The sequence below is a fragment of the Ochotona princeps genome, chromosome 16, assembly GCF_030435755.1.
Source record: "Ochotona princeps isolate mOchPri1 chromosome 16, mOchPri1.hap1, whole genome shotgun sequence".
NCBI lineage: Eukaryota > Metazoa > Chordata > Mammalia > Lagomorpha > Ochotonidae > Ochotona > Ochotona princeps.
In genome coordinates, this window is record NC_080847.1 from 49,280,162 (window position 1) to 49,304,226 (window position 24,065).

Sequence of the window (24,065 nt, forward strand, 5' to 3'; positions counted from 1 at the left end):
TCCTATCTTTCCGGGATTCTTGAATTGATATACCTGATTGTGTCTCAAATACCCCTGAGACTTTCATTTTATTTTGTTCTTATATTTTTCTGTTGTAGAAATTGGATAATCTCTATGGTCTACCTTCAGGTTCACTGCTTCTTTCTCCTACCTATTCAACTAAAAAAAAAAAATCTTAGTTGAAATGCAATTGTGGAAAAGCGACTACTTTTCAACTCCAGATTATCCATCTGGTTGTTATTAGCCTCTTTTTTAAAAAAAAGATTTATTTATTTTTATTGGAGATGCAGAAATATATAGAGAAGGAGAGACAGAGGGAGAAAGATCTTCCATCCACTGGTTCATACCCCAAGTGGCCACAATTGTTGGGGATGAGCCAGTATGAAGCCAGGAGCCAGGAGCCTCTTGCAGGTCTCCCAAATGGGTGCAGGATCCCAAGGATTTGGGCCACCTGCTGCTGCTTTCCCAGACCACAAGCAGGGAGTCCACTTCAGAAGAGGAGCATTGAGACACAAACCAATGCCTATATGGGATCCTGGTGATGTTTGCAAGGCAGCGATGTAACCACTGAGCCATCGCACTTGGGCTCCATTTTATTATTTTTTTTAAAGAGCTTTGGGAGGGCCTGGCGGCGTGGCCTAGCGGCTAAAGTCCTTGCCTTGAACGCCCCGGGATCCCATATGGGCGCCGGTTCTAATCCCGGCAGCTCCACTTCCCATCCAGCTCCCTGCTTGTGGTCTGGGAAAGCAGTCGAGGACGGCCCAATGCATTGGGACCCTGCACCCACGTGGGAGACCTGGAAGAGGTTCCAGGTTCCCGGCTTCGGATGGGCGCGCACCGGCCGTTGCGGCTCACTTGGGGAGTGAATCATTGGATGGAAGATCTTCCTCTCTGTCTCTCCTCCTCTCTGTATATCTGACTTTCCAATAAAAATAAATAAATCTTAAATATATATATATATATATATATATATATATATATATATTTATAAAGAACTTTGGGAAAGACCATGCTTCTTTTCCAAAGCTCTCTTTCTTTCTTAACTGATTTGAAACACAGAATGGCAGAGAGGGAAACAGAGAGGAGTTTTCTATCCACTGGTTCACCTCCCCATACAACAGCCTTGCATAGGTCAGGCTGAAACCAGGAGATTGGAACTCTAGTTTTCTCAGGAGGTGGCAGGGGCCCAGCTACTTGGTCCATCCTCTGCTGCTTTCCCAGGCTCATTGACAGGAAGCCAGATCAGAAGTGGAGCAGAGCTGGCATTTTGACATGAAATACTGGCTTCACAAGCAGCAGCTTAGGCTGCTGTGCTGCCAACACTGACCTCTTCATTTATTTATTCAAATACATTTGCAATAGCTGAATTAAAAGGCAAATGCTTCATATAAACATAAATGAACAAGCATAGGAACATATACAGCAAGAAGTGGAAGACCTCCATGAGTGTATGTGTGAACGAGCAGCTGAAAGAATGAAGTGAGTGAACCAAGATGAATGATCTTCCCACCTTCCCATCCCCACACCCAACCAGGAATTCAGCTGGAGGGGGAGGAGGAAGAGCCAGAGGAGGAGACCACGCTGGGCAGCCGCCTGATGAGCCTGTTGGAGAAGGTGCGGCTGGTGAAGAAGAAGGAGGAGAAACCCGAGGAGGAGCCACCAGCGGAGGAGAGCAAACCCCGTGAGGACTGTGGCAGCCATGGGGTGGGCAGGGGGCGTGCCTGGGGAGCCTCTGTCTGCAATGCGGAGCTGGGCTGTGAGGAGGAAGGAAGGCCAGGGTGGGCTGGTGAGAGGCAGCAGTTGGGGGAACAGCCAGGGGCTGGGGGCTAGGCACCCCTGTGGCTTCAGTGTAGGCCTGCACAGTGTGTGTGTGCTGGACCAGTGTGGCGTTCAGCCTGCATCCTGCATGGCCGTGGTTTCTGTGTTCCCAGGGCTTTTCTGGTGCCTCACGGCTCTAGGGCTGAGACGACTGCTGTCAGGCTGGGCAATTACGAAAGCAGCCCTGGTCACTACTGAGCCATTCCTTGTCACTGTGCCAACTCTCTGTTAGCCCACATGGGGCACAGGTTTTAATGCTGCAATAATTGCCAAACCCTTCTGGGGCTGACACCTGGCTGGTCACTGTTAGTCAAGCCAAGGAGTGTGGCAAAAGGGAGAATTCAACGCTTCTGGCTTCAAGGGCTTCAGAATATTCTAACGAACACACATGTGGAAGTACCTGTGCTAGGTGGCCATGGGTGCCAAGGGGACAAATAAACCTGAGCGAGAGGTGGGAGAGGCATGAAGGTGGCTGAGGTGTGTGTGTGGGGTGGGGAGGGAGGTGTGCACAGATCTGGAGAGGGATGATGGGTGCCAAGGGTCTGAGGCAGGGACACGCTTGAGGGACTTGGAGGCCAGGGTAGCTGGTGCGGAGTGAATGAAGGGACAAGTGGTAAGAGACCAGGGTGGGAGGTGACAGGGCCACTGCAGGGAATTAGAATCGGCAAGATACAGTCACGAATCAGCAGCATCGTTCAGTGCTAACCCTGCAACTCTGGAAATTCCATGAAGGAAAAGAGCTGGATGGGAAGGCAGACAGAGCCCAGCGGATGCTGGGTGCAGGGGAGCTACAGCTCAGGTTGCTTTCTGGGGAAAGGGAGCTACAAAGCTAATGGGACATCTTCAAGGGATCCTCAGGCACATGCGAGTTCTCTCTGGGTCTGCTGTTTCACAAACATCAGCAGTGATGTCACAGAACAGACGGACCCCGCACTGTCATGGGCGCCAGGTGCCACGCATTGATGGCTCTCTGGTGATTTGCAGTGGTGTTTCCTCTTGAAATCTAGGTGTTTATGGTCTGGGATCAGGTGGAAGTGGACAGGGAAGTTCTGGGGATGACAGAAAAAAAACATCTACTGGAATTTAGCAGCTGCTCACCTGAGTTGGGGGAGGTCACAGGGAAGCCCCTCCCCGCGGTTCTGGCTCAGCGCTCCAAATGCTGAGCTGCCACCCCGGCACAGGGCTCTGACCCTCAAGTTCCCTTCCCAGAGTCCCTGCAGGAGCTGGTGTCCCACATGGTGGTGCGCTGGGCCCAGGAAGACTACGTGCAGAGCCCGGAGCTGGTGCGGGCCATGTTTAGCCTCCTCCACCGGCAGTACGATGGACTCGGCGAGCTGCTGCGTGCCCTGCCCCGGGCATACACCATCTCGCCATCCTCAGTGGAGGACACCATGAGCCTGCTCGAGTGCCTCGGCCAGATCCGCTCCCTGCTCATCGTGCAGATGGGCCCCCAGGAGGAGAACCTCATGATCCAGAGCATTGGGTGAGGCACTGCTCCTCCCCTTACTCGGCATATACCCGCCTCGTTTAATTTGCATAACCCTCACCTTAATTTACATGTCACACCCTCTCACTTTGTGTAGTCCCTCCCCTTATTTTGTATGCTGCAATTCTCTCTTGCTTTGTACAGCTCCTCCTCCTACTTTACATACCCTACCTCTAGTCCCTCCCTTTACTCTACCTTTTTTATTATGCATATCCCTTCCCCTTATTTTACCTGCCACAGTCCTCTTGTTTTGTGTACTTCCTCCCCTTATTTTACATACTGCACTTTCCTCTTACTTTACATAGCCCCTCCTCTTTTACATCATACTTCTCCCTTGCTTTGCATAGCCCCTCCTCACTTTACTTGCCTTCTAATTCTAGCAAACCTCCCTGGTAGCATGAACTGCATACAGTAACACCTTCTGGAACATCTGGCCCCTCTGCAGGGTAACCGCTCCTTCTCCCAGCAGCTAACTGATCTCCCTGGGTACTGCCTCCTTCCCTGACCTCTTCTCCGAGCCCTGTGACTCTTGGCCTCACGGTTACCCTGCCTGAGCCCCAGTGGCCTCATCCATAGCAGGGAAAGGGCCACGCCTGCCACTGGAGCTGTGGGGCTTTGGTGAGCCCAGGTGTGTAAGGCTTACAACAGTGGCTCCAGGGGGATTGAGCACTCAGTGTCAGATGTGTCTCCTTCATTCAGCAAGCATTTATGCCTACTGTGTCCCAGGCCCTTTCTGAGTACTGAGGGATATGGTGGGCAGCATGACACCTGCTGAGTGACACTCAGTCTGCTGTCCATGAAATGTGAATCATCACAGATCTCTCCTCCAAGAGTGGACATAAAGATCGGCTGAGTGCAGCTCTATAATGGGGGTAGTGCCGGGCACACAGCGAGAGGTCAATGGATGCTGTGTTTTCCCAATGGTAGCCGTGTTGCTCCCAGGACTGGGCCCCACTCCATCATGACCTCATGCACCCCATCATGATCCCATGTTCCCTAGGAACATCATGAACAACAAAGTCTTCTACCAACACCCGAACCTGATGAGGGCCCTGGGCATGCACGAGACCGTCATGGAGGTCATGGTGAATGTGCTGGGGGGTGGTGAAACCAAGGTAAGGGACTTGTGTGGGCCGGGGGGACTCAGGGCAGGGCTGCAATGGGGCAGGCCGTGACCCCCGCCCCCTGCCGGCCTGCAGGAGATCCGCTTCCCCAAGATGGTGACCAGCTGCTGCCGCTTCCTCTGCTACTTCTGCCGCATCAGCAGGCAGAACCAGCGCTCCATGTTTGACCACCTGAGCTACCTGCTGGAGAACAGCAGCATTGGTCTGGGTGAGGGAGCCCCTGTTCCTGGGCCTGGATGAGGTCCCCCCACCCCCGGGCCCTGCAACAGCTCCCCGCAATGCGCCCAGGCCTATTGCTTTCTGCTGCTCACTTAGTCCTGCTGTTGTTCAGATAACCCTCGCTCTCAGCTGCTCTGTCATGTGCAGTGCGGGGGGCCAAGAGTGTCCCACACAGCTCTCGCTGGCCCTCCCTGAGCTCCCAGGGCAGCAGGAAAGGGTGGACACTCACTGCCTGGAGTGTTTAGATCAGGAGAGACAGCTGATGCAGGCTGGAAAAGGGATGGTCAGGGAGGGCTTCCCAGAGGAGGTGAGGTAAGCGGGAGTGAAATCTCCTTTATACCTCTTATGCCCACAGGGATGCAAGGTTCCACACCCCTGGACGTGGCTGCCGCCTCTGTTATTGACAACAACGAGTTAGCCTTGGCGTTGCAGGAGCAGGACTTGGAAAAGGTACGTGAGGAATAGGCCTCACCGCTTGGGGAACCTGCTGGTTCTGAACTCATTCTGGAGGGCCATGTTGGATGGTCTAGGGCTGCATCGGGGCGGGGGGCAATGTGGTATACCCAGTGTTCCTTTGGGAGGTGCCCACTCCCAGCTTGGGGAAGGAAGGAGGCTTTGGCAATCTGTCTTGGCTCTCTGTGCCCCCATATCCACGTGCAGTGGGGACTTGCCTGGGCCTGGGGGGCGGTGTCAGCAAGCTGAGTTCTGCTCCTCTGCTTCCGTCTGTGGCATTGGACATGGCATTATCTGTGTGCTGATCTGGGAGCGATTTCCTAGCACTGTTCTGAGGCACAAACAGCTCCTTCTCATAGTCACATCCGAACACAGCGCTCAGGGTGGGTGAGCTGCCATTAGATCAGGATCCACCGGATGGATAGCAATTGTGTGATGACCTTGGGGATCTGCCCACATCGGGAGGGGAGGACCGCTAGTGCTCCCTGTCTCCTCTTGCACTTGACCTTCTGGTAGGGAGGATAGGAGAGAAATAATCTAAGTGAATAAGAGATAGAGTGCATTAATGATGAGAGAGAAAAAATCAAGTGTCGGTGGAGTTTCAGCAGGATGTTTCTGAGAAAATCTCAGGATGGAGTGAATCCCAAAGGAGGTGAGAGAGCAGGTGGACATTAAGGGGAGGGGACACAGCAGGTGCCGAGGCCCTGAAGCAGGAGCAGACCTTCTGAGTCTGAGGAGAAGAGAGAGAGAGAGACTGGTGTGGTTGGAGCAGAGGCGATGAGGTGCAGTGGCTGGAGCAGTGGCGAGAAGTAACAAAGACAGGCCATGCGTGGTTGTAGCAAGGACGGCAGGCTTATATCCTGAGGCAGAGGAGGGACCTGATCAGGTGTTCCCAGGTGTCTGTGGGGACCTGACAGAGGGAAAGGGAGAAGGTAAGAGCCAGGAGCCCAGGGCTGGGCTGCTGCGATGGGCCGGGCGGACAGAGTAGGGGGGACAGGACAGGTTCCTTTGTTAAAGGAAGAATTGGCTCAAATAGGCAGACACCTGAGCCTAGGGAGTCTTCTCCCACCTGCAGGTCGTATCCTATCTGGCAGGCTGCGGCCTGCAGAGCTGTTCGATGCTGCTGGCCAAAGGCTACCCTGACATCGGCTGGAATCCCTGCGGTGGCGAGCGCTACCTGGACTTCCTGCGCTTTGCTGTCTTCGTCAACGGTGAGCCAGGGGTGGCCTGGCACGGCAGCAGGCGTGGGGTCACTGGCTGAGTCCTCCGGGGGGCAGGGTGTGACAATCCCTGCCCAGAACCACAGGCCTCAGCTGGGCATTGGGGCTTTGGGGCCAGGACTTGGGGGCCAGCAAAGACTTGGGGACATTAGGGCGAGGAGTCCCTAGGTGGTAGCTCATGAGCCCTCTGGATCCGCTGGGCCAGGTGAGAGCGTGGAGGAGAATGCCAACGTGGTGGTGCGGCTGCTCATTCGCAAACCTGAGTGCTTTGGGCCTGCCCTGCGCGGTGAGGGTGGCTCTGGGCTGCTGGCCGCCATTGAGGAGGCCATTCGCATCTCGGAGGACCCTGCAAGGGATGGCCCAGGCGTCCGCAGGGACCGGCGGCGCGAACAGTGAGTCTCCCTGGCCACCCCCTCCCTAATAAACCACAAACCCTCACCATGCCCCTATAAGCCCACAAGTCCCCAGGGTTCACGCCCCAGTTGCTTCCCTGTCCTGCAGCTTTGGGGAGGAGCCCCCTGAAGAAAATCGCGTGCACCTGGGCCACGCCATCATGTCCTTCTATGCTGCCCTGATCGACCTGCTGGGCCGCTGCGCACCAGAGATGCATGTGAGCCTTGGGCAGCTGGGCTGGGTGAGGCAGGGGCGGGGCTTGGAGGTGCTCACGCAGGTGGATCTGTCTCCTTATGGGTGGTCCTAAGCTGGGGCAGTGCAGTGGCGAGCCAGGGCCTGATCTCACAGTGTATGCTCCTGTGAGGGGAAAAGTGGGGCTTACAGATGGTCGGGGGAGCAATGACAGCTACACGGGGACAGAGGCAGGGGCTTGTGAGCTCCTTGGGAAGGAGGCTGCTCCCCCTGACACCCCTCCCACGTTGGTGTGTCAGGAATGGGATGACACAGAGCAATGACCAGCAGGGTGCTGGGTGCTCAGTGTTCTTCTACCCACCTGCCTCCAGCTCATCCAAGCCGGCAAGGGTGAAGCCCTGAGGATCCGTGCCATCCTTCGCTCCCTCGTGCCCCTAGACGATCTCGTGGGCATCATCAGTCTCCCCCTGCAGATCCCAACCCTGGGCAAAGGTGCAGAGCGGACAGGATGTGGCAGGGGAGGAGGGAGGAGGGGAGCTGAGAGGCCAAAGAGGCGCCCGTGACGACCCCCCTCATAACCCACCGTGCCTGCAGATGGGGCTCTGGTGCAGCCCAAGATGTCGGCGTCCTTCGTGCCGGACCACAAGGCTTCCATGGTGCTCTTCCTGGACCGTGTGTATGGCATCGAGAACCAGGACTTCCTGCTGCATGTGCTGGATGTGGGCTTCTTGCCTGACATGAGGGCTGCAGCCTCGCTGGACACGGTGAGCAGTCCTGGCCAGCCAGTGGGTTTGGAAATGGCCAGAGAGTGCTAGTCAGGAATGTGAAGAGGCTGCTGCTCTCTTAAGTGGGTCTGACTTCTGTCAGACAGAAGTCCAGGGCAGTCCATGGTTGGCTGGGCAGTAACATGTAGGTGTCAGTGGGTTACACAGCTTGGGCATGGGCTTGCATGGAAATATGGCTGCAGAATGGTGAGGGTTAGAGGGGGACAAGCTGCAAAGGGCTCCTGGGATCTTCAGAATGGAGGAAGCTGGGTGAGAGTTAATCTTGTGTATGTGTTCAGAGCGGAGGGAGAGTAGACTGAAAGAGTAGAGACCAGAGTGGCCCAGGATGGCTGTCAGGGTAACCCAAGTGTTAGGGGGACTGAGGGGGTGCAGTGGGCCTGACTCCCTCATCCTGTGCCCAGGCCACCTTCAGCACCACGGAGATGGCTCTGGCACTGAACCGGTACCTGTGCCTGGCTGTGCTGCCGCTCATCACCAAGTGCGCGCCACTCTTTGCGGGCACGGAGCACCGCGCCATCATGGTGGACTCCATGCTGCACACCGTGTACCGCCTGTCGCGGGGCCGCTCGCTCACCAAGGCGCAGCGTGACGTCATCGAGGACTGCCTCATGGCTCTGTGCAGGTGGGGTTGGGCGGGGCCAGAATGGGAGGGCGGGGCCTGTTAGGACAAGGCGGAGCCAGGCCAGCCAGGAGGGGTGGGGCCTGGCAGGACTAGGCGGAGCCAAGCTGGGTAGGCCGAAAGAGGCCCACCCCCAGGGTGGGTGGGGCGGGGCCGAATTGGGAGGGGTGGGGCCTGATGGGGCTGGGCGGAGCCAGACCTGGCAGGACTGGGCGGGGCCAAGTCTGGCAGTATGGGGCCAGAGTGGGCAAAGCAGGACCAAGTGACTGTGGCTTCCAGGGACCGATCCCAGCATCCTGAGCTTGCCTCCCCACAGGTACATCCGCCCATCCATGCTGCAGCACCTGCTGCGGCGCCTGGTGTTCGACGTGCCAATCCTGAACGAGTTTGCCAAGATGCCGCTCAAGGTGTGCCCACGGGTTCATTGCCAGAAACCTCTTAGCATCCTCATGTGTGTTCTAGGATTCCCAGGACATTGGCTTCCTGTCACTGATGCGATTCTATCCTCTAATTAACGTTTAATTTGCCTAGCAGCGAGCCAGCCCCCGCCTCAATTAGCATACATTTGCATGGGCATACCGCTCTCTCTAATTAGTATGTTTATTTGCATGCCCACACTACCAGCCCTTCCACTATTTAAATGAGTGCATATATTTGAATAAACAGTTATCACAGCTATTCTGAATATTTGCACACTATCTCTCCTGTCTTTTCATTTGCATGTTAATTTGCATGTGGAGATATCCCAGCTCAGTATGCCCACTGTCGTACATAATGCGTTTAAATCAGCCTCTATTTTAGATTTGCATATTCGATGGTAGAGGCCTTCTTTTCAATTACCATACATTTGCATGGGGTGCTGCCTGTGTTTCTAGTTAGCGTGCTCATTTGCATGAGTTTGATAACTCCAGCCATATGTCCACTTGCGTGTCACCCTATGCATGGAGTAATATTAGCATGCTTATTTCTGTATAGCAATTCCAGACAAACCCAGCTCTAGCTTACTGCTCATCCAGACTTTAAATTAGAACACCAGATTTGCATAATAAACTGTCAGGGACCATTCCTCAATAAACAAATAGCTCCTTCCATGTCACTTGCATGGCCCACACTTTCACCATAATTTTGAAGCACCAACATCCCTCTGCCTCCTGGACTTAATTTGCTTACCTCTTCCCCATCTCGTTTGTGCTCAGCTCCTCACCAACCACTATGAGCGCTGCTGGAAGTACTACTGCCTCCCCACGGGCTGGGCTAACTTTGGGGTCACCTCAGAGGAGGAGCTGCACCTCACACGCAAACTCTTCTGGGGCATATTCGACTCTCTGGCCCATAAGGTCTGGGTACCTGGGTTGGGGGTTGAGGAAGGGGACCTTGTGGAAGGCTGAGCGTCTACACTTGGGGGATCCAGAACAGAATTCCTAAATTTGAGGGGTCCAAAGAGGGAGGCAGGGGTGTGTGTGTGTGTGTGTGTGTGTGTGTAGGCAAATCTGTGGATTGGGGGGAGGCATTTATAGAACAGGGATGGCCCTCTTGCTTGGGGACTTGGAGAGAGAGAGGGTGTGGAGGCATTGTGGGGCTTCAGTTAGGTCTGAGATGTGTGGATTCCGAAAGGAGATGAATAGACGGTGTGAGTCAGAGATTGCACCCAGTGACCTTACCCTCGGTCCCACCCTACACCTGGCACCCACAGAAGTACGACCAGGAGCTGTACCGCATGGCCATGCCTTGTCTGTGTGCCATCGCGGGGGCCCTGCCCCCCGACTACGTGGATGCCTCCTATTCTTCCAAGGCAGAGAAGAAGGCCACAGTGGACGCTGAAGGCAACTTTGACCCTCGGCCGGTGGAGACCCTCAAGTGAGGCCTGGGGGTAGGAAGCAGGGGTGGGGTAGCCAAGGGAGAATGGGGAGTGGATGGGGGGCCCATCCCCACCATCTGTGCACCCTGCCCCCACCCACAGTGTGATCATCCCGGAGAAGCTGGACTCCTTCATCAACAAGTTTGCAGAGTACACACACGAGAAGTGGGCCTTCGACAAGGTCAGCCTTGGCCCTCTCTTCCCAGGGCCCTCCATCCCTGCTGGCTGGCCCCAGACTCTAGTCTGCCCTAACCCCTTCACCCCAGGTTTCTCTGGAGCCTTCAGATCCTCCCAGGCTTACCCCTCACCATGCCTCCCCCTGCATCCTGCCTTTCCTTCTCACTCTAGATCCAGAACAGCTGGTCCTATGGAGAGAACATAGATGAAGAACTGAAGACCCACCCCATGCTGAGGCCCTACAAGACGTTTTCAGAGAAGGTAACCAACCTTTGGGGTTCAGGATTATGCATCAGAATTAACCTGCAGTTTGGGGGTTCTGGGAGGCAGCTTCTCGGACTTGCATCTGTCAGGGGGAGCAGCCGGGTTAGGGTGCCCTGTCTGCAGACCGCCTGCACTCACATTTGGTTCCGTGGGCCTGATTCCCAGAGTTCCTTCTAGAGTCAGTGGACTGGATTCTGGGATTTAGGATTTCGTTGTAGACAATGACGGTGTTTGGGGTGCTCTGCCACAAGCAGGGAAGAGATCTGGATTCAAATCCGGGACAGGGGAAGTCAGTGAGGCTGGGGGTGGGGGGCACCTTCCTCTCCACACCCTTCACTTTGCTCTGACTTCATTCCACCAACTCTGCTCCCTCTGGTCTGCTCAAGGACAAAGAGATTTACCGCTGGCCCATAAAGGAATCCTTGAAGGCCATGATCGCCTGGGAGTGGACGATAGAGAAGGCCCGGGAGGGTGAGGAGGAGAAGACAGAGAAGAAAAAGACACGCAAGATTTCCCAGAGTGCCCAGGTGGAGGCAGGGCCAGGGTTGCAGGGGGGGAGGGTCTAGAGAAGGGGCGGGGCCAAGGCAGGGTGGGGCTGGGCAGAATGGGGGTGCTGCTGGAACCTGGGTGGGATGGCCAGCAAATCGGTCAAGCCCTGATCACCCCTTGTCCTCTCAGACCTATGATGCCCGAGAAGGCTACAACCCCCAGCCCCCTGACCTCAGTGGAGTCACCCTGTCCCGGGAGCTGCAGGTCAGAGCCTGGCCCTTCCTTTGGGGTGTGAGGGGGTGGGGGTGGGGTCCCTTTGCATCTGGCCGGGTTACTCCTTGTATCTGCTCCAGGCCATGGCAGAACAACTGGCAGAAAATTACCACAACACGTGGGGGCGAAAGAAGAAGCAGGAGCTGGAAGCCAAGGGTGAGGATGCCATCTACCCACCTCCCCACCCCCCCTACCAGCTCCTGGTCCTCCACCCCCTCTGCTGTCTTCCCCCGGTCCCAAAGTCACAGGCTTTGGATGAATCGTGGCTTTCACATTCCCTCAGTTTCTCGGTCTGTAGAATGGGAACAGTATCAGCGTTCCCCCCACCCCCAGCTCTGGCGAGGAGCAGCCAGCAGCAGAGGGCAGTGTTTGTGTTGTTCTCTTCCCCACCTTCACCTGCACCGCGAGGAGCCACTGCCGTGGTCTTCTTCAGAACCCACACTTCAGGTCTTTGTCTGCCTCAGGTGGTGGGACCCACCCGCTGCTGGTCCCCTACGACACGCTCACAGCCAAGGAGAAAGCACGAGATCGAGAGAAGGCCCAGGAGCTGCTCAAGTTCCTGCAGATGAACGGCTATGCGGTCACCAGGCATGGGGCCAGGAGACCAAAGGGCGCGGGGAGTGGGGTGACCCGGCTACAGAAACCCGGGCTGGGCCAGTGTGGAGAAGGATGGTGAGGCAGGACCGGATGGGAGCCTAATGGGGAGTGGCCTGGATGGTGGGGACCAGGGGCGGGGCTATGGGATATGGGAGGCTAATGGGGCGTGGTCTGAGAGCTTGGGGGGCACGGTTAGGGAAGGAGAGTGGCAGTGGGGCGTGGCTACAGAAGATGGTGGTTAGTAGGATGTGGGCTGGCAAATTGGAAGCAACCTTAGGGCAGGAGGGAGACTGAGGGGCGTGGTTAAGAAAGATGGAAGGTTAACAGGGCTTAGCCTGGGGAGCAGAGGCGTGGTTAGGGCAGGCAGGAGACTAATAGGCCAGGTTTTACACAGCAGAGTGCGGCCTACAGAGGAGCTGGGACCCGGGATGAGGCAGAAAAGCTGGTAGCTGCTGGTGCAGCAGTAGCAGAGTAATAGGATGAGGCCTGCATCTGGGCTGACCCCTCTTCGCCTCTCCCCCCAGAGGCCTGAAGGACATGGAGCTGGACACGTCTTCTATCGAGAAGCGGTTCGCCTTTGGCTTCCTGCAGCAGTTGCTGCGCTGGATGGACATTTCCCAGGAGTTTATCGCCCACCTGGGTAGGGAGAACCCCTCCCCACTTCCACTGTCCTTGCAGAAACTAGCCCCACCATCCACTAGGAAAGCCATGCTTGAGTTTCTGCCTTCTCTGCTCACCTGGTAGTGACTGAGCGTTCATGGTGCACCTGTCGCCACCGTTGTAGGTGTGGGGACACTGTCCACCTCCCTGTGGCAGATTTAGCCCTGGTGGATCAGAAGTGAACAGATCGCTTAGCCGGTTACGATGTGGTTCGTGCTCAACAGGGCACTCCAGGGAGACCGGGTGAACCATCCAGGCTAGGGCAGGAGAAGAAAAACATGGAGGCTTCCTGTTCCTTCCAAGCTGAGGGTCCCCAAGTGCAAAAGTCTTAGATGGTCCCTGGCCCAAGTGTTAGAAAGCCTGTGGGTTGGAAGCAGAGGGGCCAAGGGGGGGCAGGGCGAGGGGTGACAGGCCTGAACAGGTGGCACTCTGGCTCTCCTGCAGCTGCAGCTCCAAGGAAAGATCAGGCTCTCCGCCGCCTGCAGAAGTCACTTCAACATCACCATAGCTGCCTTGAGCCCCTTCTGGTTGCCCTCATAGCCCCTGCCCCCACCACACACACACACACCTCATTCCTCTTGAGAGCCACTGCCTGAAGCCCCCAGTTTCCCTCCACATGAGTGAGAGAGCAGGGCTCACGCTATGTCATCTTAAAACCTGGACGCCACCTTGGCAGTTCTGCCCCCTTCAGCTTCATTTCTTCATCTGTGATGTTGGGGAGTATGCTTGCTTGCTGGGTGACCCTCGATGAGGCTTGTCATCTGTGCAGTTGGGGAGCCACGTTGAGAGGGGCCTGTGAGAATGATGCCACCATTATTATTTTAGCAATATTTATTATTCCTGGCACCCTTGTTGTTTGAATCTGATTTCCATTTTATTTTGTTGTTTAAGATTTGCTTTATTTTTATTAGAAAGGCAGAGTGACAGAGAGAAGGAAAGAGAGAGGGAGATCTTTCATCCGCTAGTTCACTTCCCTAATGGCTATGATGGCCAGAGCTGAGCCGATCCAAAGCCAGGAGGCAGGAGCTTCTTTGGGGTCTCCCAAGTAGGTGCAAGGTCTCAAAAACTTGGGCCATCCTCGAATGCTTTCCCAGGCCATTAGTAGGAAGCTGGATCAGAAGTGGAGCAGCCGGGACTCAAACAAGTACTCATATGGGACGCCAATGCCATAGGCAGAAGCTTAGCCTGCTACACCATGATGCCAGCTCTGCTGAGTTCCATTTTAAAATGAACTCAACCCTGTCCATATCGACCTGATCCATTTCTTCTGAATTTGCTCGGTGCCAACAAGGACATTCAGGAGGAAAAGGGCTGGTGATGGTGAAGGGAGAGGGTCCCTGATCTGGTGGTTCTTCCCCACTTCCGGATGCAGGAAGGGGTTGATCCAGCAGTCAGAGACCTCAGATGTAAGGTAGGGATGCAAAGTTTATTTCAAAGTCAGCAGAGGTGGCTCCAGAGCAGATAAACATCTCCCACCAGTGCCTAACTCTGCCCTGCTGCCAGGACACCTCTTCCCCCTCACCATGACTCCATTCTCACCCTCCCCCACAGAGGCTGTGGTCAGCAGCGGACGAGTGGAGAAGTCCCCACATGAGCAGGAGATTAAATTCTTTGCCAAGGTGAGAGTGGAGGGTGTTGCTTAGATCCCAGTGGGGGCTGGGGCTGGGTGGGCTCTTGCTCCCTCACCCATGCCCCCATCTTCTCCCCTCTCCCCAGATCCTGCTCCCCTTGATCAACCAGTACTTCACCAACCACTGCCTCTACTTCCTGTCCACGCCTGCCAAAGTGCTGGGCAGTGGGGGCCACGCCTCCAACAAGGAGAAGGAAATGATCACCAGGTTGGTTGCCTGCGACCTCTGACCTACCTGGGGTGTCACTCTGGACCCCTCCCTCCTACACTTGGTTCTTGGGGGCAAGAGGCAGGGTGCTTTATTCTGGGTGCTGGGTGTGGGTTGTTCTACCTGCCTGGTCAGAAAGCCAGAGTCCCGCTGTCCTAAGTGGGACTATCCAGCTTGTCCATCTCGCTGCCATGGACTCTCCTTCCCCTCCCCTGGCCCTACCCGCTGTCCTGCGCCCCTCACCCCCTGCACCGCTCCCTCCTGTCCCTTCCTCCTTCTGTAGCCTCTTCTGTAAGCTGGCCGCCCTTGTTCGCCACCGAGTCTCTCTCTTTGGTGAGTAGCTCTGCTCGCCTGAGCCTGTGTCTCCATCCCTGCCACCTCACTCTTGGGGTCTCCAGACATTGGAAGACTGTATGTAGGGAAATGCATGGGGCTTTGGGGGCCCGGTGTGGCTGGGAGCTCAGTGGCATCCTGGGCTCACTAGGGAGAGATGGGCTGGGGTGGCCATGGAGGCAGCTGCGGTCCCCTTCACCCACCCTTCCCACCCACCATCTGCCCCTCCTAGGCACGGACGCCCCAGCCGTAGTCAACTGTCTTCACATCCTGGCCCGCTCCCTGGATGCCAGGTAATGCAACCAGCGGTGCCCCGCGCCCCTAGTGGTGCCCAAGCTGTCCCATCGTCTCCCTTTGGGTGGAGACTCTGGGTCTCCTCAACCCCCTGTTCCTAGGACGGTGATGAAATCAGGCCCCGAGATCGTCAAGGCCGGCCTCCGCTCCTTCTTTGAGAGTGCCTCAGAGGACATTGAGAAGATGGTGGAGAACCTGCGGCTGGGCAAGGTGTCCCAGGCACGCACGCAGGTGAAGGGCGTGGGCCAGAACCTCACCTACACCACCGTGGCCCTGCTGCCTGTCCTCACCACGCTCTTCCAGCACATCGCGCAGCACCAGTTCGGAGACGACGTCATCTGTAAGGACTGCTGACCCTGCAGCCGGGGGGCGGAGCCTGGGCGGACTGTGGGCGGGGCCAGAGTTGGGTGGGCCCGGGGCCAGCACTGCCTCTCCCCTGTGGATGGATGGCTACAGTCACAGCGCACAATGAATATGTGGTTCTGTTTTGTTTTTGTGCCTCCGCCAATATATTGGTTCTTGTTATGTTGCTCTAAAGCTTCATAAAGAGAAAAGTATCTTTAGCTCCAGGGCCTTGAGGCTCCAGGGCCTGCATCTGCTGGTGGCCCTCCCGCTGGCAGAGTCCTCAGGCTGTGCAGGGCGTCACATGGCAAGAGACGGGGTACATGTGTGTGCGTCTGTAGCCTTAAGCATCTCTCTCTCTCATGGCTACCAGGATTAATCTGTCTTCGGTGGTCTGACTGCTCCCTGATCACCACCCCTCCCTGACACCCCATCTCTAAACAACACAATCAGATTAGATGCCCACCCTCTTCATCCTGCCCGAGGTGGGGGGGGTCAAATCAGCACAGGTGCCCTTGGGGGATCACTCAAACCATAGCCAATCCTGGCAAGTAGCAGGCCGAGTTAAGAAGGGTATGTGTTCAGCAAAGGAGAACAGTGTTACTCAGGGAGAGAGAGAGAGTCTTCCGTCTGCTACCTCACTCCCCTCATATGGCTGCAAGGGCCAGAGCTGGATTGATCTGAAGCCAGGAGCCAGTAGCTTCCTCTAGGTCTCCAACACGATGCAGAGAACCTAAATCAGAGGCATAACAGCTGACATGCCAATCGGCATGCATCTGGGATGCTGGCAAGGCAACGGTGGCTTTACATGCCAGGCCGCAGCGCCAGCCCCGGTGCTCAGCAGCTGTACTGAAAGACCCCCATCACTATAGCTTCCACACAATGGGCGTTCCTCACTGGGCCTGTGGGAGGCACATGGCTTACCTAAGATCTGAGTTGGGGTTGCATGCTTACATTTTCCTGGAGGAAGTACCCGTTGCTCTCCATCAAACAACCCCAGGGGTCTCTCCAAGGAAAATGACCACCACCCACCTTTGCTGAGTGCCTGCCATGGGCCCTGCTCTGGTTCCTGTTCAACAGTGGGCTCACTGGATCTTCACAAGCACCCCGTGAAGATGGCACCACATTTACCCCCACTGAGTAGACACGAAAAAAAATGGAGGCTAGGAAGGAGTTGGTCTGTGCTCAAGTCACATAGCTAAACAAAACCAAGCCAGCAGGCTGGCCCTGCAGCCTCTGCTCTTACTGCCCTGCCCATTCAGGGGCGAGGGAGGCGGGTGGGAGGATGCCTGGTGGTGGTCATCACCCATGGGCACCCTGACCCTCTCTCTTCCTCCAAGTGGATGACGTTCAGGTGTCCTGCTACCGAACACTGTGCAGCATCTACTCCCTGGGAACCACCAAGAATACTTATGTGGAAAAGTAAGGAGAGGGAGCCATAGTTTGGGAGCCAGGAATGGAACTGTGGGGAAGATCATAGGGGTGGGTGACAGGTCGGGACCTGAGCAGAGTCTGCAAGCACCACAGTGGACGCAGCAGTGGCTACTGCAGTTCCACACAGTGACCATGTGAGGACAATCGGGACCAGCCAGTTTCAGAGGCCCCAGGCCACCCAGTGTTGGGGACCTACGGGATGGGGGAAAGTGGCTCTGGGTGACCAGGATGCCTGATGGCTTCCTGTCAGGAAGGAGCACTGACAGTGCCTCTGCGACCCAGGCTGGGCCAGGATGACAGGTGGAGCAAGAGGTCCCTGAGGGGATGGGAGCAGGGCATGGGCGGGGGGAGAGGGGAGGCCCTGGACCCCAGGAGCCCAAAGTTCATGCTCAGCCCCCTCCTGCAGACTGCGACCAGCCCTCGGGGAGTGCCTGGCCCGCCTAGCAGCCGCCATGCCCGTGGCCTTCTTGGAGCCTCAGCTGAACGAGTATAATGCCTGCTCGGTGTACACCACCAAGTCCCCCAGGGAGCGAGCCAGTAAGTGACAGTGGGGCGCTGGGCCCAGGGTAGAGCCTGCTGTGGCAGAATCCTGGCCATGCCAGGCTGAAGGAACACCCCTACACCGGGTTGGGGTGTTCCATGTCTGGGACTCCCAGAGCTTGTGCATCCCAAGGCTGTAGGGAGAACTGAGGGGTCAAGGGTGGAACTTGGAGCTATGGGATTCCTTTTAGAGGTGGTGACATAGGACTTTCATCATGCTTGGGGGTGCACAGGGACTTGCCAGGACCCTTGAGTTTTGGCTAATGGCTGTAGCAGCGTGGCAAGCTTAGAGGAAGACATGAGTCTGTTCACTGCTTCTTTAACAAGTGCTCACTGCCTTCCTGCTGTAATGAAGGTGCTGTCCTCGGTCCCTGAGATTCAGTGATGACCAGACAGGGTTAGGTGGAGGCACGGATCTCTGGAATAATCTCTGGGGTAGTGCCCTAGTCCCAGAACCCGGTGCCTGCCCCAGAGCAGACGAGTTGACAAGCAGGCAGTGAGCTGTGGGATGCAGAAGGGTGACATGGGCAAGCTGGGCTGCAGGATGGTGTCTTGAGTGACTGCTTTGCAGCCAGCCAGGATGCGGGGCAATGGGCCAGGGATGGGGGTGACTTAAGGTGAAGATTTCTAGGTATGAGGCTAGAACTTGGGTGGGTTTTTTGGGATGTGGAGTGTTGGGGGGTGGTTGAGTCAATGTGAGAGTTGAGGGGGTCATGAGTTTTGGGTTAGGATCTGAAGAATGGGGTTTGGGAAACCAGCCGGGACCTATGCAGGGGTGTCTGATGCATGAACAGGCCTTGAGGTCTTGAGGGTGGTGGCTCAGCATGCTCAGACCTGCCCCTGCTCCCCAGTCCTGGGGCTTCCCAACAGCGTGGAGGAGATGTGCCCTGACATCCCTGTGCTGGAGCGGCTCATGGCAGACATCGGGGGGCTGGCCGAGTCCGGGGCTCGCTACACGGAGATGCCACATGTCATTGAGATCACACTGCCCATGCTGTGCAGTTACCTGCCCCGCTGGTGGGAGCGCGGGCCTGAGGCGCCCTCGCCTGCATTGCCCTCCGGGGCGCCCCCGCCCTGCACTGCGGTCACGTCTGACCACCTCAACTCCCTGTTGGGCAACATCCTGCGCATCATTGTCAACAACCTGGGCATCGATGAAGCCACCTGGATGAAGCGGCTTGCTGGTGGGTCTCAGGCTGATTCAGAGGAGCCAAAGTTAGCGTCCTCAAGCTTGGGGGTTCAGGGGGTCGCCAGGGATCAACATGCCAGGCTGACAGGGTCTGGGATGGGTAGATGGACTCTGGTGCCCTCCTGCTGCTTTCTGGGTCCTGGAGCGTTAGCGAGGGTTAGGTCGGTAGTTATGAGCGGGGACAGAGCTGGAGTTCTTTATGCAAAGGATCTTATACCCAGGTCCCTAGTGTGCGCAGTCAGGGAGCTAGGTCAGAAGTCAAGAAAAGAGTCTTTTTTAATAAAGACTTAGTTACTTGAGAATCAGAGTTACAGAGAGAGAATCTTCTATCTGCTGGGTTCACTCCCCTAACCAGCTGGGCCAGGCAGAAGCCAGGAGTCTGGAATTCCATCCAGATCTTCCACGTGGATGCCCAAATGCTTGAGTCATTTTGGCTGCTTTTCTTCGGCCACTCCCCAGGGCCTGCATCAGAAGTAGATGCCAGCATTGGCCACAGCACCAAAGCAGACCCCAAGAAATGAGTCTTTAATTGCTGGGATTCCTGCATTGGCAGTTCTGTGTCAGAAACTGGGTGTTGGTTTAGGGTCAAGCTAGAGATGAGGGGCTGGGTTCAGGAGGGTGGAGTAAGAAACCAGAGGTCCGGCCCAGCACAGTGACCTAGTGGCTAAAGTCCTTGACTTGAACGTGCCGGGATCCCATATGGGCACCGGTTCTAGTCCCAGCAACTCCGCTTCCCATCCACTCCCTGCTTGTGGCCTGGGAAAGCAATCTAGAACGGCCCAAAGCCTTGGGACCCTGCATCTGCGTGGGAGACCTGGGGAAGGCTCCTGGATCCTGGCTTCGGATCAGCACAGCACTGGCCATTGCGGTCACTTGGGGAGTGAGTCGTCAGGTGGAAGATCTTCCTCTCTGTCTCTCCTCCTCTCTGTATATCTGACTTTGCAATAAAAATAAATAAATCTTCAAGAAGAAAGAAAGAAAGAAAGGAAGGAAGGAAGGAAGGAAGGAAAGCCACAAGGTGAAGTAAGAATCTGCGTCACCGGGGGTCAGAGATTAAAGGCTGACGTCAGGATCATGTTAGTCCAGGGTGAGGATTCAATGGTCAGAGGTCAGGGTCTTGTGTCAGGCCAGTGTCACAGGATGGGAACATTGGTTCAGTTCAGGGTTAGAATTAAGACCAGGGTTTAGGGACTCTGTCAAGTCAGCCTGGCCCAAGGTCAGAAGTGGATCAGAGGAGGGTCAGGGGTTAGCTGGGGTCAAATGATTAGTGCTGCTGGGTTCAAGTTGGGGGGGCGAGGGCTAGGTCAGAGGTCAGGTCCGAGTGCCCCACCCTGTGTCCCACAGTGTTTGCCCAGCCCATCGTGAGCCGGGCACGGCCTGAGCTCCTGCACTCTCACTTCATCCCCACCATTGGGCGGCTGCGCAAGCGGGCGGGCAAGGTCGTAGCCGAAGAGGAGCAGCTGCGGCTGGAGGCCAAGGCGGAGGCCGAGGAGGGCGAGCTCCTGGTGCGGGATGAGTTCTCTGTGCTCTGCCGGGACCTATACGCCCTCTACCCACTGCTCATCCGCTATGTGGACAACAACAGGTCAGCCCGCCTTGGCTGGCCCCGCCCCACCCTCTGACAACCCCTCCCCCACCCCATCGCTTCTGGCTTCTGCCTGTTTGTTTTCCCACTCACACTGTGTCAGCAGGCCTGGGTGGCTGGGGCTGTCTGGTGGCCCTGCACCATTACTAAGGGAAGGAAACTAGTTTGGGTCCGGTCAAGCTCATTGTCTCCTAGAAACACAGCCCTTGAGTAAAATGACAAGGGCAGGCATCATTAAATGACTAGCCTCTCCCTGACATCCCAACTCCTGCTTTCAGAGCCATAAGCCCTGAGATGCAGCCTAATCCAGGGAGAGTGAATCGGTTTCAACTGTGCACTCCATCCTGTTTGAAATAGATTTTAAGGTCACATCAAGGGTTTGGTGATTGATTAACTATGTCTGCCCTGGGAGCAGAAATGGGAAGGGTGATGTATGTGCTGCGTAAGTACCATTCCTGGTGTTGATTCAAGTTGAACCAATGCTGAACCCAGTCACAAGGTTTGTCAGCACAAGTAAGCTATGAGAACTGCTGGCTCACCCTTGCCCTGTTGAGGTTAGAGAGAACCTAGAAGCTTTCCATTTTTGCTACATTTGATCTGAGGGAAAGCTCCACATCTTGCAGGTCTCAGAGCTTGGTTCCAGTTCCTGTCTGAGCAGAGGGGAGGGATGCTGGGGTGTGCAGAATCCACTGAGCCATCAGAGAGGGAAAAATGCCTCTGTTCCTCCCCTCTGTTCCCCCTGCTTGCTCGTCTTGAGAGGGGAGCGTGGACCCTTGGCAGGACTGGACAGTTGTGTCCCAGGCACCTAAAGGGACATTACACAGTGATGAGTGGATGACTGGTGACACAGCTGTGTGGGTGACATAAGCGCTAAGCCGAGGGACAGGATGGAGCACCTGTCAGCTTATTTATTTCTGTGATGTTGAGACCAGAAAAAAGTAGCTTATGGGCTAGCAGCAGGGTAAGGGTCATCATTGGGGCGCAGGAAGCGGGTGGGGCTGTAGGAGGCACGAGGTTGTCTCTGAGAACTGCTTCTAGATGTAGGGGTGCTCACGTGAGGACCAAGCGGCACCCACTCTTGGTGTGTCTGTTGGAACGCTAAATGTGAGTGCCAACCTTGTGCCGAAAAGGAATAGTTGTTTGAAAATGTAGACATGTCCACCTGAACCTCCAGATGGCCCCAGGAGACCCTGTCTCTCCCCCTGGGCAGTACCCCTGGGGACTGCCACCCTCAGCCCACAGCATTCCCTTTCCTCATCCCAGGGCACACTGGCTCACGGAGCCCAACCCCAGTGCTGAGGAGTTATTCCGGATGGTGGGCGAGATCTTCATCTATTGGTCCAAGTCCCACGTGAGTCCCCATCCCACCACCGCTGCCCTCCACCAACACCGCCTTCTCCCACCCTGGTCCACCCCGCCAACACAGTGCCTCCCCTTCTCCACCCCTAGAACTTTAAGCGTGAGGAGCAGAACTTCGTGGTCCAGAATGAGATCAACAACATGTCCTTCCTGACGGCTGACAGCAAGAGCAAGATGGCCAAGGTAGGTGCTCTGCTCGGCAGTTGGCGCTTGGTGGGGAGGGAGGGTGCACCCTCCGGGGAGTCCTGCCAGACCCCTTCTTACCCCGCCAGCTGGTCCTGTGCTGAGCACACTCCCTGCGGCCCTCACAACAGCTCCTCCTGCCCGCCAGCCCCCTCCTGCCCTGGCTCTCCCTTCCACTTCCTCTCCTCCTCGCCAACCCTCATCCTACACTCACTTCCCTTCCCTGGTCTCCTCTCCCCATGGTCCCACACCCCTGCCTCCTCTTCCCACTTGCCTGTTAGTATTGTCCCTTTTCAGGGTCCTGAAGAACAAACCCACTCCTTCCAGCCAGGTCTGGAAACGGCCAGCTTAAGGGGAGTGGGCCACAGGGTGGGGCAGAGGAACATGTGGAGTTGGGTGCAGGGTTCTCTGTGGGGCTCGGGTAACCCTTCTTGTCTCTGTCTGCAACCCGGTGGAGCAGGCGGGAGATGTACAGGTCAGCCCCGAGTCTGGGACCTTCTGCATGGCTCTGGACTAACCACCCCACCCCACTCCCAGCCCCACCCTTCTTCTCTTCCTCTCCTCCCAACCCTTCCCCTCCTCTCAGATTTTCACTAATTGACTTCTTTCTTTCTTTCTTTTTCTTTTCTTTTACTTTTTTTTTCATTTGTTAAAAAGAAAAAAAGAAAGAAAGAAAGGCAACTTTCAGCTTTCCCAAAGCATTGTGGGCTGAGGTCCGGAGGGTGGGGCAGGCCGGCACGTGACGCATGGTTAGGGGCAGTGGTACCTCACTGTGCCCTGGTTGATGGCTTGGGCGCTGGAGCCACCCAGAGTGGGGTGGGCTCCTGTGTGGGGGGTTGGCTGTGGAACCTGGGTTGGGGTGAGCCTCCCCAGCCCAGGGCCCTGGGAGGACCCAGGCAGATGTTGCATGCGTGGCCTCCTGCAGTGTGCCTGGCCCTCGGGGTCTGCTCCGTGTGGCCGGCCCGCGTGGCTGTGGCTCTGGCCGAAGCTTGTCACTGGCATGCCTGGGCACGCCCGGGACACGGGTTTGCACCCAGGGGACTCCAGAACACGGCTGTGGAACTCTGTGGATCTTTCTGGACCTCTTTAGCACTTTCTGTCTCCCCATCTCCTTGTCCCTCTTCATGTCTCAGTGTCTCTCTTTCTTCCAATTTCTTTTGCCTCTTGCAATTCTTTGTGGATCTGCATCTTTTATTCTTGGAGACTTGGTCTTGGGATATGAAGTGTGGGAGTGTGCATGACAGGGGAGGGTCATCATGGGGAATCTTGGGGGATTCTGGGAGAAGATTGTCCAAGTGGAAAAAGGCCTGGATTTTGGGAAACCCTGGCAGGGTTTGGGTTAGGAGTTAGGCATTTGGGATGCAGACTTGGGTTGGGGAGGGCCCACAGTCAGGACTGGGGCTCCGAGGGGACGGAGTAGCAAGACCAGGGGTAGAAGTGGAGGGGTGGTCTGAGGCTGGGTATTGAGTGCCTGCTGTCCAGGCTGGGGCTGGAGCGTGGGCAGGGGGCCGGGCCTGAGCTGGGCCCAGGCTGGTGCTGAGCTCTCGGTCCCCACAGTCGGGCGGCTCGGACCAGGAACGCACCAAGAAGAAGCGTCGGGGTGACCGGTACTCAGTACAGACATCGCTGATCGTGGCCACACTGAAAAAGATGCTGCCCATCGGCCTGAACATGTGCGCACCCACTGACCAGGACCTCATCGCGCTGGCCAAGACCCGCTACGCCCTGGTACCTGCCCAGCCCCTCCTGGGAACCTGCCAGGCCCTCCTCACACAGCACCCATTGATCGTGGCTGGAGGCTCCCTGACCCTGCAGTCCTCCCCCCCCCACCCCACCCCTTCCAAGAACCCCTCCAAGATCCCGGACACCACTCACATCCAGAAATGTCACCAACGTCACAGGGTCTTAATGAGCTCTGCAGGAGCCCCCTGCCATGACACCGTGAACCCAAAAAGGGTTCTGTCAGTGCCCTAGAACCTGCCTCCCTCCCATACTTAGGGTTGAGCCCTTGGGTTCTCCCCAAACTCACCTCCTATTGACCTCAGGACCCTGCTGGCCCCTCCTTTCAACTCTACTTCTGCCTGTCAGGGCGATGATCAACCCCAAACAGCCCCCAGGGTCCCAATAGCCCCTTTCACAGATGAATATCCAACTACTACTGCCCGAGAATCTTTTAAACCTCCTGGGTCTCCAACGAGGCTCCCTTTTTGTCCCTGTATGGGCCAGCAAGGACCTCCCCTCAGGATCCCTTTCAGCTTTAGGGGCCCCAAGAAATTCTCACAGGATTTAGTTTTAAGACCCCTAGAAGCCTTCCTTGGATCCTGCTAAGCAACTGGTAACC

General features: G+C 56.3%; 1 protein-coding gene across 1 annotated transcript in view; it reads left to right on the forward strand.

Annotated features, from left to right (window-relative positions):
- The window catches only part of RYR1 (ryanodine receptor 1), a 101,359-nt gene that overhangs the window by 40,606 nt on the left and 36,688 nt on the right, over window positions 1–24,065 (forward strand). Inside the window, exons 38-70 of the mRNA XM_058674101.1 lie at window positions 1,535–1,681; window positions 3,028–3,301; window positions 4,305–4,419; window positions 4,504–4,636; window positions 5,003–5,097; window positions 6,176–6,311; window positions 6,526–6,712; window positions 6,822–6,930; window positions 7,277–7,397; window positions 7,500–7,669; window positions 8,092–8,312; window positions 8,626–8,716; window positions 9,506–9,646; window positions 10,003–10,166; window positions 10,270–10,348; window positions 10,516–10,605; window positions 10,995–11,135; window positions 11,287–11,361; window positions 11,451–11,526; window positions 11,835–11,958; window positions 12,492–12,607; window positions 14,179–14,246; window positions 14,344–14,465; window positions 14,749–14,798; window positions 15,031–15,091; window positions 15,194–15,432; window positions 16,775–16,856; window positions 17,275–17,405; window positions 18,260–18,592; window positions 19,942–20,182; window positions 21,446–21,533; window positions 21,632–21,724; window positions 23,282–23,452. Of these exons, the coding sequence (XP_058530084.1) occupies window positions 1,535–1,681; window positions 3,028–3,301; window positions 4,305–4,419; window positions 4,504–4,636; window positions 5,003–5,097; window positions 6,176–6,311; window positions 6,526–6,712; window positions 6,822–6,930; window positions 7,277–7,397; window positions 7,500–7,669; window positions 8,092–8,312; window positions 8,626–8,716; window positions 9,506–9,646; window positions 10,003–10,166; window positions 10,270–10,348; window positions 10,516–10,605; window positions 10,995–11,135; window positions 11,287–11,361; window positions 11,451–11,526; window positions 11,835–11,958; window positions 12,492–12,607; window positions 14,179–14,246; window positions 14,344–14,465; window positions 14,749–14,798; window positions 15,031–15,091; window positions 15,194–15,432; window positions 16,775–16,856; window positions 17,275–17,405; window positions 18,260–18,592; window positions 19,942–20,182; window positions 21,446–21,533; window positions 21,632–21,724; window positions 23,282–23,452 (4,484 nt within the window). The remainder of the gene's footprint in view (window positions 1–1,534; window positions 1,682–3,027; window positions 3,302–4,304; window positions 4,420–4,503; window positions 4,637–5,002; window positions 5,098–6,175; window positions 6,312–6,525; window positions 6,713–6,821; window positions 6,931–7,276; window positions 7,398–7,499; window positions 7,670–8,091; window positions 8,313–8,625; window positions 8,717–9,505; window positions 9,647–10,002; window positions 10,167–10,269; window positions 10,349–10,515; window positions 10,606–10,994; window positions 11,136–11,286; window positions 11,362–11,450; window positions 11,527–11,834; window positions 11,959–12,491; window positions 12,608–14,178; window positions 14,247–14,343; window positions 14,466–14,748; window positions 14,799–15,030; window positions 15,092–15,193; window positions 15,433–16,774; window positions 16,857–17,274; window positions 17,406–18,259; window positions 18,593–19,941; window positions 20,183–21,445; window positions 21,534–21,631; window positions 21,725–23,281; window positions 23,453–24,065) is intronic.